The sequence below is a fragment of the Vanacampus margaritifer genome, chromosome 18 (assembly GCF_051991255.1).
Source record: "Vanacampus margaritifer isolate UIUO_Vmar chromosome 18, RoL_Vmar_1.0, whole genome shotgun sequence".
In the NCBI taxonomy this organism is placed as follows: domain Eukaryota; kingdom Metazoa; phylum Chordata; class Actinopteri; order Syngnathiformes; family Syngnathidae; genus Vanacampus; species Vanacampus margaritifer.
Genome location: NC_135449.1, coordinates 5,964,690 through 5,980,425, shown reverse-complemented (window position 1 = coordinate 5,980,425; position 15,736 = coordinate 5,964,690). Strand labels below are relative to the sequence as shown.

The 15,736-nt window shown below is 40.8% G+C and overlaps 1 protein-coding gene across 3 annotated transcripts in view; it reads left to right on the top strand.

Annotated features, from left to right (window-relative positions):
- Window positions 1-15,736, top strand: part of capn15 (calpain 15) — a 41,356-nt gene that overhangs the window by 21,022 nt on the left and 4,598 nt on the right. For all 3 annotated transcript variants that reach the window (XM_077550595.1, XM_077550596.1, XM_077550593.1), the window contains exons 3-11: window positions 3,755-3,963; window positions 6,035-6,218; window positions 6,298-6,521; window positions 8,106-8,231; window positions 9,471-9,623; window positions 12,121-12,282; window positions 12,355-12,590; window positions 14,485-14,654; window positions 15,160-15,338. In XM_077550595.1, coding sequence (XP_077406721.1) covers window positions 3,755-3,963; window positions 6,035-6,218; window positions 6,298-6,521; window positions 8,106-8,231; window positions 9,471-9,623; window positions 12,121-12,282; window positions 12,355-12,590; window positions 14,485-14,654; window positions 15,160-15,338 — 1,643 coding nt within the window. The remainder of the gene's footprint in view (window positions 1-3,754; window positions 3,964-6,034; window positions 6,219-6,297; window positions 6,522-8,105; window positions 8,232-9,470; window positions 9,624-12,120; window positions 12,283-12,354; window positions 12,591-14,484; window positions 14,655-15,159; window positions 15,339-15,736) is intronic.

Sequence of the window (15,736 nt, the reverse complement as noted above, 5' to 3'; positions counted from 1 at the left end):
TCCCTTTTAAACGTCTGAGAGTTTGTCCTCTCAAAGACATCATCGTTTGGCATGCTCCAAAACAAATAGTGAAAATAATACAAGGCACATGGGCAGTTGAACAACCTCAAAGCGATTCAGGGTTTAAACTATTTACAATATATGACAGGTCAAATTATTTACTTTTTTTTTTTTTTTTGGTGTATATAGAAAAAAATTCTCATTTATTATCTTATTGCAAAGTAAAAATTTGCGCAATATTTTTTGCATCAAATCTTGAGTAACTGCCAAATTTCAGAATGTTATTTAAGTGGTTGTCAGTGCGCGCCCTCAGTAGGTAAAATTAATAACAACATTAATTTGACTTAAAAACTGTGGTTTGTGTTCTGTCCTCACGGGCCAGATTGGACGCCCTGATGGCCCGTGAGCTATATTTTTGACAACCCTGGTTTAAACGGCATCAACACAACCACATAGAGGGTAATTTGTATCCTATGTGTTTTGCATTGTATGTTAACGTTAAGCTAGTGGAGACAAGCTAGTGTAATTCTTTGTTTGAAATATTGTCCAATTAGTGTTTGGTGAAAATAATTGCTTGGAAAACCAGTTCTAACCGATATAAATAAAGTAAATTACCATTTGGTACAGATTTTTTGCCAAAATGAGCTTACCCAAACATGAAGTGGACGCACTTAATTTGCTTTAGTGATCCACACATTGATACGGTTGGCTAGATCTGGAACCCCCCCGGGCCTTGAGTTTGACACTCTAATTTATTGACGCCACAGTCGTTAAATATAATTGATCTAAAGGCCAAACAAATGCTTTTAATAAGTGTGTAACCCAAACACAACTCTTGTTTTATGAATCTGTGACAATTTTTTTTACACAAGCACTGGAAACAATCTTTAGCTCTTATGATAGACGAGCTCTTCCAGGCAGGTCCACTGCTATTTTCATCTGCAAACGTAGGTGACCCAGAGTCGCCATGGAAATAATTGAAGAATCAGTTTATCTTTCCGCCTCCTATATCGCTCTCGACTTACAAAAAAAATTGTTTAGCACATACAAAAAAATAAAAAAAATTTAAAAAAAAAAATATATATATATATATATATATATATATATATATTTTATATATATATATATATATATATATATATATTTATTTATTTATTTATTTTATAAATATATATATATTTATTTATTTATTTTATATATATATATATATATATATTTATTTATTTATTTATTTATTTTTTATATATATATTTATTTATTATATATATATATATATATATATATATATATATATATATATATATATATATATATATATATATATATATATATATATATATATATATATTTAAAATAAAAAATAAAAAAAAGGAGAGCAATGATGATGACATGTCAAATCGGTAAAATTACAAAATGAACAATACTGAGCTCTCCAGGAAAAAAAAAAATTGTTTAGCCAAATTTGTGGCCAAACCTAGACTATCTACAAGCATAGTTTGTTGTGACTCCTCGCAGTTAACAGCTGTTGTCTCACCACAGCATCGCATTTCGCCAGCGCTCCGTTCTGTTTCGCAATAAATAAGCGCGATGCCGTGCATTCTTGTTGCCACGTTTTGCGCAGATAAACATCGTCTATGCCACCGATGATATTTGGCTACGTGCTTACCGCCGTCTAAAAAGCAGTCTTGTACGCCTGCCAGTTTTGCGTCTGCTGGGAGCTGTCAAGGGCGCGGGAGCAGTCTACGGTTTGCTTGCCGGCACGTCTGCACTGTGATGGAAATCGCACTCTGTAAACATCACAACACCTTGAAATGAAACCCTATTAGCAAAAAAAATCAGATTTGAACTCAACATAAGGATGGAGTACACTTAAAAGATCAAGGTGATTATCTGTTGGGATTATAGTCGTCCTTTCCAAGGTCTTTTGTGTGAAGAACACACAAATTTATTTGGATCAAATTGTGTTTTCGTACGAGTACTGTCAGAGAGGCCTTTTGTTCCTTGTCTTCAAGTCAAGGGCTGATTTTTTTTTTCTCTCTCTCAGACTGTGATCGTAAATCCACATTGGCACCTACATCCATAAAACGTCAATGCTAGTTCAAGGGGTTGTGCATAAACCGGTGAACTACGCACTCCGCGTGCTACATTGCGACCTTGGATGATGTTGGCGTGGCGGTGACTCTTGTCTGGTCACTAATGCGGCATCAAGGCGACTGAATTGAATTATGAGCCGGGGCTGGCGAGCAATCAATTTGCTTCACCGGGAGCTACCAGCGGGGCACCCGCATTACATCCCCTCGCCTGGCTCGCGACACGGCTGGCCGGGGCTCACTTCTAACACCAAAAATAGGAAACCGGAGTGGCGCGTGTTGCTACAAAAGGGCTTTAGATGAGCAGATAGTGTGTCGGGTTGGATATCATGTTCTGTTTGTTTATCTGTGTAGTGAGGTTGTGAGCAGTAAAGATGGAGCTCATGTTTTTTTTTTTTTTTTAAGCGTGTGTTTCTCTGCGTGTCAAAATGTTTGTTTGTATTTGCTTTTGAGTCCTGCCCCTCGGGTGGTACAAGGTTTCACATTGGTCTCCTGCTGTGTAATAATGTCACTCTAACCTCCTTTTCTTTGAAGACACCGTGAAGAAAATTTAGAGATTTATTTGTAAATGCCTGTGCAGTCTGAACAATGTAGCACTCAATTGCGGCGATATGGGATTATTATTTATGTATTTGTTTTTACAAGAAAGTGGTAAAAACCATGTTTAAAAAGTAATCGAATGGACCAAAGATTATGGCTGGCGTGGCCACTTAGAGTGCCTCGTCGTAGGCCATGATTGAATGCATGTCACAGGGAGAAAGCAGATTGCGTGCAAAAAAAATTGAAGTTGAGGATAGATTGCAAGTAAAAAAAAAAAACTTTTTGTAAGTCCGGCATGACAGCCAGCATGTCGACCGAGTTTTGGGTTTGGCGTGGCGACTAAGAGCGCCTTGTTGTAGGCCATGGGTGCATGCATGTCACAGGGAGAAAGCAGATTGCGTGCAAAAAAAATTGAAGTCGAGGATAGATTGCAAGTAAAAAAAAAAAAAACTTTTTGTAAGTCCGGCATGACAGCCAGCATGTCGACCGAGTTTTGGGTTTGGCGTAGCCACTTAGAGCGCCTTGTTGTAGGCCATGGGTGCATGCATGTCACAGGGAGAAGGCAGATTGCGAGAAAAAAAAAAATGTTTTTTTTGTAGATCCGTTGTGACAGCCAGCATGTCGACCAAGGTTTGAGTTTGGCGTGGCCACTTAGAGCGCCTCGTAGGCCATGAGTGCATGCATGTCATGCGGACAAGGCAGTTTGCAAAGAATTTGTTTTATTTTCATTTTTTTAATTACTTTTTAAGTCTGGTGCGACAGCAAGCATGTCGACCAAGGCGTGCGGCTGGCTTACCTGTTTTAGAGCGCTTTGTTGTAGGCCATGAGTGCATGCATGTCATGGAAAGAAGGCAGATTGCAAAAAAAAAAATTTAGCCCGGCATGACAGCTAGCGTGTCGAGTCTGTCGACCGAGGCGTCAAGCTGGTTTGGCTGCTTTAGTGTGCCTCGTTGTCTAAGGTGGAAAAGCCCCGTGACAAAACGGTGGGATATATTACACCCTCTGGAGGTTTTAAGGGAAAAATCTTTGTAGCTCATAAATGTAGTTGTCTGATTGTCCCGCCCATTTCCTCGTCTCCTTTTCACTCTCCATCCTCTCCCATGTCCTTCCTCACCCTCAATTAGAACACGGTGAACTTTGTGGACGACAGTTTCCCCCCGGGACCTCGATCGGTCGGCTTCCCCGAGGGCGACAGCGTCCAGCAGCGAATCAAAAAGTGGCTCCGCCCCCACGAGATCAAATGCAGCAACTTCAAAGACCGAGGCGTCAAGTGGTCCGTTTTCCGCACGCCACGACCTTCCGACATCCTCCAAGGGCTGCTGGGAAACTGCTGGTGAGCTGTCAGTACACATCACCAAGAAGTAGGATGCTCCTCGGGCTTCCTGATTTCACTTGTAGAGGCGAAGCCGTGATTGCTGTGTTCACTGTGCATAAAAATCTGCATGCTAACGACCCGTTTCTGCAAGGAACTGCAATTCCGTCCACTTTCAAGTTCAACTAAGCGATGCTTTTCCTCACATAAAAAAAACTCAATTTGTAAAGTCTAATGCAGCATCTTTTAGCTTGATCGAATAAAATGATAACGAGGGTTTTATTTCCCTTATTTATGTAAATGTACACGTTATCACAGATGCGGGCGAATAAAATCTTTCTCAGCAGCATTCCGGAGAAAAGTAATGCATTCTGCTCTGTTCAATGAAGCGTAAAGACAAAAGAGACTCGAGTCGATTGTCTTGTTTTGCTTTGCGGAACATTTCGCAAGCACCGAATTCAGCCTTGAAGATAGAGCAGAGAGGGACGTTGACAAAGAGGCGGTGAAATGAAAACAAAGAAATATTTGTGTCAGAAAGAGAAAAAAAAAATCAAAGAGAGATTATAGTGTAAAAAATGTACACATGTTACCTGACAGGAAGAGAATTCACAAACATCCGGACATACTGTATCATTCTGTCCTTTTTTTTTTGGGGGGGGGGGGGTACATGTGTGCGCACCCACACAAACGCACACGTATAACAAAGTCAAGTCCCTCACCAAGTTGTCCCGATACAAGTTTCATCAGCAGCGCACACGGCTTATCAAAAATAACCCTCCCTAGAGCCAAATCCTCTCACTCTCAACAGGATGTAACCCAAATTCTTGCTCGCGCTCACACACACTCAAATGCGTGCACACACACACACACACACACACACACACACACTGTTGTCCTAATAAACCAGCAAACAACCAAGCGCCCGCCAGCCAACCAATAGAAATAGAGTAGAGATGTGCCAACTGCTCCATAAGCTGACAGCATAGTAACTAGGGATGGGCAATATTCTTTTTTTTTTCAATTTATATATATATATTTTTTTTTTATACATTATGCATTTCTCTGTTGACTAATAATTTTCCATTGTTTCCAACAATTAGAATGTGAAAAGCTAAACTGCTTCTGATTAAGTCCACTACTGATGAAAATGTCATCATTCTTGTAAAAGCTGCATAGTATTAACAACAACATCTTTCAAATTGAAATGTTCAAAGCCAGCTTACAATGTTATAGTAAGTGGTCCTAAACCAAATGTCACTTTTTTTTTTCTTTCTCTGTTTTGATATCCATTAAGGGTTGGATAAAATAAAAATTAAAAAAGCAGAATTCACGACTCAAATCAATTTTATTTTTCATAGCCCAATATTGATTGCTAAAACCATAAATCGATCATTTTAATGTGTCTTTTTGCCATAAATTCATGTGAAAATTGAATTTTATTAAAAGCTTGCGTTTTTTTTAATATCTTGGCAGTTTTCTTGAAATTTACTGTTCACCGGAAGCATTTTCTGACATTTATGAAAAGATCTGCCTTATTGCACTTGAATTCAAAATACAATTCAGAATCTTTTTTTTAATTTATATTACAAATAAATAGAAAATATAAATATATCCGCCCATCCGTACTGATAAAATCCTTGACTGGATCGAAAATCAACGCTGTTAAATATCTTATAATAACATGAACATCTGAACTAATAGTTGCTAAACGTGTGTGGGAAACAAAATGGAAGGTGGAAAAGTGTCCACTTTACTGGCCTTGTTAGCGTGTTAGGGGGAGGGGCCAGGCACTGGAGCAGGGTGATTATATCTTTGTGCAGCAAATAAAGTCTGTACATCAGTTACATGTTGACTGATTCCAATTTATAAGTGATTTACTATAATTATGTCTAATTTCAAGACCGTCGCCCGTGTAGACCGCAAACAAGTTGGACCTGAAATAAATTCGGCTTCTGCTGGCTATGCCTCCGCAATGCTTCACAACAACAACCCCTAATTGGGACATTTAAATGTGATTTATTTATTAATTTACATCCAATCCATATAATATTGTCAGAATAAATTGTTGTTTTTGTTTTTTCTCTTTCTGTAGGTTCCTCAGTGCTCTGGCTGTGTTGGCCGAGCGTCCCGAGCTGGTGGAGAGGGTGATGATCACCAGAACTATTTGCACAGAGGGAGCCTACCAAGTCCGCTTATGCAAAGACGGGACGTGGACCACGGTGCTGGTGGACGACATGCTGCCCTGCGACGACTACGGCTTCCTCCTCTTCTCCCAGGTTAGGCCGCACATTATGGAACCTGACCTGCCATGTCGGGGAAATGCTGACTTCGCACTTTATTTTTGGGGCGTTGCAGGCCCAGAGGAAGCAGCTGTGGGTGGCGCTCATCGAGAAGGCCCTAGCCAAACTCCACGGCTCCTACTTTGCCTTGCAGGCGGGGCGCGCCATCGAGGGCTTGGCCACGCTGACCGGGGCTCCGTGCGATTCCCTCATGCTGCAGGTCAGCTCCACCAACCCGCGGGAGGAGCCCATCGATACGGATCTGATCTGGGCCAAGATGCTCAGCTCCAAGGAAGCAGGGTAAATAAGATATATTTTTTTTTTTTTTAAACATTTATAATCATCATTGGGCTTAATTTATTTATTTGGTTGCTTTTTAAAAATATATATTTCATTTATATCATTTTTTTCATTTTTTTCATTTTTTTCATTTTTGTTTTTTTGACTTCGAGTCCGTCAGGGATGTGATTTTTCCGCTAATTCGCGGAATTCCGCTTTTTTTTATCCCCCCCCCCCAAAAAAAAATCGTTTTTTTTTTTTAGTAGTAGTTCATTGTGTATGCACATGACTCCGACAGATAACATCTTCTGCTATAACAAAGACATTTGTGGTATGCTCTAATATGAGTTACTTTTCATTTGGTCATGATATAATTATTTGTTCATGCTCCCCCCCCCCACTGGGCACTGCCCTGGACCTAGCTGGGTGCCAGCGGCCCCCAGACCCCCGGCTAAATTTTCAGATAATTTCACTTTGGTCAAATCACATCCCTGGTCCGTCAATAAAGTTATCATCATCTTTGTGCATAAAAGAGAGGTTCTCATTAGGGATGGACTGGTTATCCAATATTTGGCATATTAATATCAATAGATAATTAGGGATGTCGGCCCATTGAAATTTTTTAATCGTAACTAATCGTGTGACTTTAATAGTTAACTCACGATTAATCGCACATTTTATATCTAATAGAAGTATGGCTGTATCTTTTAGTCATTAATACAGTAATTCCATATTTCATAACAAGAAGTTAAAATTAAAAATATGTACTGTACTGTAAAAAAGGCTGTGATATTGATTTGTGTTGAGGTCATTTTTCTGCCACTAGATGGCATAATTGCATTTGTAAGAAATCGGTGACAGCTCATTTTAAGAGCTATCTAATCTTTAACATGAAATAACTTGTGAACTTCTGCACATTTTTTAAAATTGTAAAATGCAACTTTACTCCAGTCTCCACAAATATATGCATTAATTTATTTTTAAATGTATTACTGCTAAATTCGCCCAGTACCGGCTTTCCAAGTAAGGGGCGTTCGTTAATCGCGCATTTAACAAAATTTGTGGCATTAAAGAAACTTTAAATTAACGCACTAATTTTGACATGCCTAATAATAATAATAATAATAATAGTATTTGACCCCAAATTGAGAATTATTTGTAAAGAAGAATTGACTATAAATTGAAATGAATTCAGCTATTGCGGCATACTTACTCTACACGTCCCTTGAAGAGGTTTTTCAATGTGTTTACCGTACGTCAGTAATGGAAGCCGTCCTGTTATTACCACTTTGATACGTGCGCCTTCAAAGCAAACACCAGACAAACTAGTGGAGCCCCAAAGTGGCTCAGTCATCTGCAGCCAGCCTGTCGCCCATCTGTCAGGCAAGCTGCAGTATGTTTTAATAAATCAAAGCCGACCAGTCATGAGAGCGCACACTGTTGGCCAAACGCGTTGGGTTCATCAACAAAGTGGAGGAGGAGTGTTTTTGCTAGCTGATTCATCGGCCCACGCTTACTTCTTTTTTTTTTTTGCAATACAGATAATAAGTACGTTGTGTAAAGTAAGCCAAGACGTAGTGAAATCTGACAGGTGTCTTTGCGTAGGTTTCTGATGGGCGCCTCGTGCGGAGGCGGCAACATGAAAGTGGACGACGCCGTCTACGAGTCGCTGGGACTGCGGCCTCGTCACGCCTACTCCATCTTGGATGTCCGAGATGTCCAAGGATACAGGTGCTCTTGAAAGTGTTTATATCAGATGGAGGGCCATTAGCATACTCTCACTTCGCTTTTTTAAATGGCACGTGAGTTTTGTGTACTTTCTAGTCATTGTGTATTGCATGTGAAAATTCCTTTTTTTTTTGTCTTGTTTTAAAATGGATCAAACAGATCTTTTTGTGAATGCGCTCTTCATGTGTAGAGTGAAGGAGGGAGGGGTCGGTTACAAATAGAGAGCAGGTGCAGCTTTTACTGCAGTGTCGTCCTTTTGATCGGGTGATAACACACAATGCCGGCTTCTTCAACCTGTGAGAGTAAATCGAGAGTAGCTTTAAAAAAAAAAAAAAAAAGTCTTCAGATGTCATTTACTCAAGAGCCGCACTTTAATTTCCTGCCATAAAGCAATTGGAGAGGCAGCGCTTGATCCAAAATGGCACCGAGCCCCCTTCTGCGCAAAGCCAAAGGACATGAAAAGCGGATTTTGGAGCGGCGACCAACCTGTGGGTTTCCAGGAGAGTGGGAGCCATACAGAGTGTGTTTTCTTTATATTTTGGAGTTTTTTATTTGGCGATAGTAAAAGTGGAAATAGATAGATAAAATCATCAATCATCCACTTGGCTAACAGTGTGAGCTAACAGCGGTGTGTAAATATAAATTTACATCAATTGGCCAAGAGTATTAAAAACACACAGCAGTCAGTCGACGTACGTAAACGAGACAAGATTCAGAGCAGAGGTGGCAAATCCAGGTCCAGAAAGTAAAAAAAAAAAAAAAACTGCCATAGTTTGGCTTTAGCCTCTTGTACTAGCTAGCTAGCTCCCTAGCACCTGAGGAGCTGGCTAGCTAGCTCCCTAGCACCTGAGGAGCTGGCTAGCTAGCTCCCTAGCACCTGAGGAGCTGGCTAGCTAGCTCCCTAGCACCTGAGGAGCTGGCTAGCTAGCTCCCTAGCACCTGAGGAGCTGGCTAGCTAGCGCCCTAGCACCTGAGGAGCTGGCTAGCTAGCGCCCTAGCACCTGAGGAGCTGGCTAGCTAGCGCCCTAGCACCTGAGGAGCCGGCGAGCTAGCTCCCTAGCACCTGAGGAGCCGGCGAGCTAGCTCCCTAGCACCTGAGGAGCTAGCTAGCTAGCACCTGGGGCTAAAGCCAAACTGTGGCAGGGATTTTTCTCCGGACCTGGATTTGCCACCTTTTTTCTGAAGTTCTTAAAATCTCCTTCTCGTCCCCATTCCTCATCACTCTGCACTTCCCGCTTCCAGGTTGTTGCGCCTCCGCAACCCGTGGGGTCGATTCTCATGGAATGGCAGCTGGTCGGACGAGTGGACGGACTGGCCTCAGCACCTGCGTCATGAGTTGATGGCGCATGGGAGCAGCGAGGGGGTCTTCTGGATGGAGTACACCGATTTCATCAAGTAAGAGCCAGTGGTGGGATGTAAACAAGTGCAAATCCTTTATTCCTGTATGAAAGTTGATTTTTAAGGAATTTCTTCTTTACTTTTCTTTTTTTTTGCTCTGACAATTTTTTACTTGCGTTTACAGAATTTGAGTCAGTTTTTTGTTGTTAGCACAGTACTTTTACTGTAAAAACTGCTAGCAAGATTTTAATGTAGCTTCACTTGGCTAACCCCGCCCCATCGAGTCCAAAGCCACGCCCCTCACTAACATGCACAAATGTGAATCTCGGACATGATCAATCGTAACAGCATGCTGTTATGAAAGTGTCATGATAAATGGTCAAAAAGAATGCATATCCTTAGCATCAACAAAATAGCAGCACTAGAAATGCTTAGAGAGAATTAGCACAGTGGTTTTTAACTCATTCAGTGCCATTGACGACTATAGACGTCAAAAGTCCATTTTAATCTGGATTTGATTGAACTGCAGGTAGGGCTGTGCAATTAATCGAAATTTAACTGCAATTTTAATTATTACACTCCACAATTACAAATTCGGCATTATCATGAACAAAAATAAAAGATTATTAATATTAATTTTGAGTTTTTAAAGGGATACTTGACTCTTTATTTAGCATTTTTAGCAAGTAGGTAACAACCAATCATGGCTCACCTGTTTTCTGGGTTTGGTCAGTAAACTGAGCCATGATTGGTCGTTACTACTCCCTCAGCACAGGTGATGTCATCTTCAGTCGACAGCACGTAGAAAAATAGTTTTTAAAGGTATTAATTGTACATGAAAAATAATGACGTTACCACATTAATTATAGACAAAATATTTACCTTTTACCGCTGAAAATATATAAATATAAATATTTGTTCCTTTTTTTTTTTTATATGACTTATTTAATAAATCTTGTTTGGTCCAAAATGAACTTGCATAATTAGTGTTTCAAAGAAATATATTTGTCTTAATTAAACATTTTCTTCTCTCAAATGATTGTCCTAATTGTGATTGCAATTATTACAAAATCTAGCATGATTAATATTTTCTTCATAATCGAGCAGCTCTAACCCCGAGGGTTCGATGTGTTCACATGTATAACACATGGCGATCCACAGGGTTCTATTCTGGGGCCTCTGATGTTTTCATTGCATCTGCTCCAGCTGAAGAAAACAGCGGTGGTTGTTTTTAAGTGGTGTTCAGTACCTCCAACAAGGTTACGAATCCCTGTGTTAGGGTTAGAAGTTTTATTTTTTTTTGGAATATAACTTTTAAAAGTCAAACAGAGGTAAGAAACTTACCTGCAATTCCATTCTATTTCAAACTAGCCTTCAATCACTTTTGGCTACCCTCCACCCTCCCTAGTGGCCCCCAGGAGTCATTACAGCTCATGGACCATCATCTCATAACAGGATATTGTCAGCACTCGAGTTATCATGGCCTCACGCTGTGGTGTTTGCACTCTGCACCACAGTCAATCACGGCGCTCAGCAGCGCGACGGGCCGCGCTGATATTTTTTGACGCTTATCAAACGTGAGCCGCGGTGGCTGCCAAACACACACTTTGTCTTCATTCCAGACGTGCAGCCGTTGGCAAATGTAAAATGCATGAACTTCCAGCTGGGAATGGTTCATGTGAGGCAAAGGCGTACTCCACATATGAGCTTCCAAATGTCAGCGCTTTCGTTCGGCGAGAATCGCAAAAAAGGGACTCTCCAAATGTCATCCGAGTCCACCGTGATGGACACGCGTCATGTGACGGCGCGTTTAGTAATCTCATGCCTCTGTGGGTTTGACTCACCATCTGGTTTTGGCACCAAACTGAACAACTGTTGTTGTGTTAGCACGCACAAAATGCCCTCGTTTCAGAAGTGTGGGAGCAGGATGTTTTAAATAAACTCTTGTTTTTGTTGTTTTATTAGATTCATCGTTCAGTTACATAGATTTTAAATACTGTATTTCGCAACAGTTTCATTAGCGACGTGTACTATCCATCCATCTATTTTCTATACATTAAAATAGCTGTTCACTTTATTAGGTACATAGGATCGCAAGAAAGGGGATGTTTAAGAAAAATATTTTTGCCGTTTATTAAGAGATAAAGATTGTCACCATCAGAGATCATTTAAAGAACGCCGATATTGCGGTTGTATCTTGCACTGCACTGCGTCATATTGAGGGTGCATGTGTATGTGTGTGTAAGTGTGTGTTTGGGTCTGTTATTCATGTGCCTCCTGTCTAGAAAAATAGGAGTTGCAATAAGTCCAGGAGGGCCGAGGCAGCTGTCCTCTTTGAACAACTCCACCTGAAAAATGTATTTGGCCCAAAGGACCCCATCTGTCTTTTTGCCTGATTTCCCTCCGACACGTAATCTCTCGGCTTTCCACTGAAACCAGCAGCCTGTGCCTCCCTGGACTGAAACAAAAGGAGGGGAAAAGAGTGATGAAAGACAACACAATCACTCTTAATGCCTCGATATGGACTTTAAAGAACGTCTCCTCCTCCCGGCAGGTACTTTGACTCGGTGGATATTTGTAAGATCCACTCGGACTGGCAGGAGGTGCGACTTCAGGGATGCTTTCCCAGCAAGGCCAGCGGGCCGGTGACTGTCATGGCGCTCACTGTGCTGGAGAGGACGGCGCTGGAGTTTGCTCTCTTCCAGGAGGGAAGCAGGTAAACATGGGCACAGGAAGTGGATTTTTAAAAAAAATTGCAAAATCTACTTTGACCTCCTTCCTTCAACAGGCGCTCAGACACGGCTGACAGTCACCTGCTGGACTTGTGCATCATGGTGTTCCGGGCCTCCTTTGGGAGCAGCAACAAGTTGACCCTGGGCCGACTGCTGGCGCACAGCAAGCGAGCGGTGAAGAAGTTTGTTGGTTGCGATGTGATGCTAGAGCCCGGGGAGTACGCCGTGGTGTGCTGCGCTTTTAACCACTGGCAGATGAACTTGAACGAGTCGGGAGGGCCGCCCACGCCCAGTAAGTGTGCAGATGTCGTCGCCTAATATTTTGGACGGATGGATGTGTGTTTGTGTCACATTTTTTTTCAGAGGCATTTTTTGGGATGGATGGATAGCCAGTAAGCTAGCTGAATGGACGTATAGCCAGTAAGATAGCTGAATGGACGGATAGCCAGCAAGCTAGCTGAATGGACGGATAGCCAGCAAGCTAGCTGAATGGACGGATAGCCAGTAAGCTAGCTGAATGGACGGATAGCCAGCAAGCTAGCTGAATGGACGGATAGTCAGCAAGCTAGCTGAATGGACGGATAGCCAGTAAGCTAACTGAATGGACAGATAGCCAGTAAGCTAACTGAATGGACGGATAGCCAGCAAGCTAGCTGAATGGACGGATAGCCAGCAAGCTAGCTGAATGGACGGATAGCCAGCAAGCTAGCTGAATGGACGGATAGGCCAGCAAGCTAGCTGAATGGACGGATAGCCAGTAAGCTAGCTGAATGGACGGATAGCCAGTAAACTAGCTGAATGGACGGATAGCCAGTAAGCTAGCTGAATGGACGGATAGCCAGTAAGCTAGCTAGCCATACTGTATATTGAAGGCATTATTTGATTACTTTATTAAGTGTAATCTTTTGCGTGTTCAAATAAATTGCAGAATTGAGATCGTATGAGAAAGTTCCTTTAAGGAGTTTATTTAAGAGCTCTTAAAGACACGGGAGAATAGCTTACATTCGAAGGTGATGTTAAGCTTCCAGTGTGACGAATATGAAAACATACAGTTGCTTTCTACTTGTAAAAAGAATACTCCCGCCCTTAGACTTGACAAAGAATTAGTGTTCCTAATAAGCAGACATGATGATACTAATACGATTATCTCAGCTCCCCACCAGCCTCGGAGAAATGATGTAGACAGGCTTTGACCTTGGACCTTCAGTTTTTACGACCAAATGACTGACATGAGAACTTGACCACTTTTAAAACATACACATTCTTATCTCAAGAGCTGGAAGGGAGTGAGAGATTCCAATATATTTCACAAAAACATTAACACAGTGTTATTCATTTAACTACACATAGTTATATGGCATCTAAGTAAATTCAAAAACAGTAAACATATAAATTGAAAATGTTAAATGTCTACAGTATATATCCAGTCAGCTAGCTAGCCGGTCAGCAAGCTAGCTAACTGGCTAGAGAGCGAGTTAACTAACTAGATAGAGAGCAAGTGAGCGTGTGAGCTAACTAACTAGATCAGTCAGTAGATAGCTAGGTACTGTAGGTAGTAGATACTTCCTAATTAGATAGATAATGAGTGAGCTAGCTAACTAGATAAATGGATAGATAGATATGTGGATGAAATCTAATGAAAGAAAAATACACAGTGGTCACAGAAAAAAATAATCCGACAAAATTAATAAGAATATAATGAACATATATATTATTCTGGTTCAACAGTGGGGGTTTTAATTACTGAAAAAGGCCTGGACATGTTCAACTCGAGTGCGTTCTCTAATTAGGTGTCTTCAACTTGCAATCAGAAAAGTAGTCACTGTGCTGTAGTGTATACCACATTAAATGTGGACAAGAGGAAACAAAGGAGATAAATTGTCTCAGGAGATTAGAAAGAAAATGATGGACAAGCACGATAAAGGTAAAGGCCAAAGACCACCAGCAAGCAGCTTGATGTTCTCTGACTACAGTTGAGTTGCACATACCATTCTAGAAATGTAAGATCCATTAACAGATACAGAAACAGGTACGAACACTTTTGTCACACTTTTTTCGACTTTGCTTGTAAAAAAAAAAAAAAAAAAAAAGCTTGTCTTGCTGGAGGTGGAGCCTTTTTGTGTAGCATTTTTATATTCCAAACTTTGATCCCCGGGTTTCCTGATGTCATCTTCCTCCCCCGCTAGTCTCCAGTCCAACCAGTGGAGCCCAGCGGCGTCCCAGTCAGGACTTCCCAGGCTACATCCTGGCCATCTACAGCTCCAGGCAGGTGATGGTGGAGCAGGTGGAGGCAGCCGCCACCACGCTGGCCGACGCCATCATCCACCTGACGGAAAACAAAGGCGAAAGACACGAGGTGGTTGTCTCCGTCTACATAAATGTTGCGTTGCGTAAGAGCAACGCTTCCGTCTTTTCTTTTTTTTCTGACAACGCTTTAGAAAAAAAAAATGTTTTTGTTAGATCATTTCTGCTCTCGACACAGCAGGTGGGCCAATCTCTCTGGTGTATGTCAGGCACTACATGGATGCCAGTAATTGGTTGTATTCAAATATTTTATGGGACAGTAATAATAGATGTTGGATTCTTTTATTCTTCTTCTTTTGAATATTTGGCATGTGCGAAAGACATGTTATATGATATTTGAAGGTAATTGCTAAAAATGACTGAGAACGATGAAGTGCTCAATTGTGGAGATATATTTAACCGTTTTTCAGATTTAGATACCTTTCTTAAGATCACACAAAAAATGCCAAAACAGCCAGGACGTTTTAGTTTTTTTTTTTGGTTTTTTTTTATGAAATGCCTTCACAATTATAAGTAAACATAATCTTTACACTGGCACAATTTTTCTGTCGTATCAGGGCCGCGAGGGCATGACGTGCTACTATTTGACGCACGGCTGGGCGGGGCTCATCGTGGTGGTGGAAAACCGTCACCCCAAGTACTACCTCCACGTCTCCTGCGATTGCACAGACAGCTTTAACGTGGTATCCACTCGCGGCAGCCTCAAGACCATCGACAGCGTACCACCTTTACACCGGTATATGCACACACACTTATTTAGATTAAATGTTGCTTTGTTTGTCCGTTTTGGAATTAAGGTTTTAACAGATTTGTATTTTTCTTTATCGTTAGTTTTTAATGTAATTTTATTTATTTTTATTCAGTTCATTTTATTAGTTTTTAGAGCTGCTTGTATTAGTTTTTTATTATTATTATTAGTTTTAGTATTAGTTTTAGTTTTTTTTTGTTGTTTAGTTTTTTTTTTTTTTACATTTTGGGTATTTGTCAAGTGCAAGATACAAATGTATTATAATTAAATATTATGCATTAAATTATGAACGAAAGTTGTAGTTTTCACTTTTCAATTTTTAAAAGCATTTTTATTTGACATTATTCACACTATTTTTTTATTTTGTTAGTTGAAGAAGAAATGTT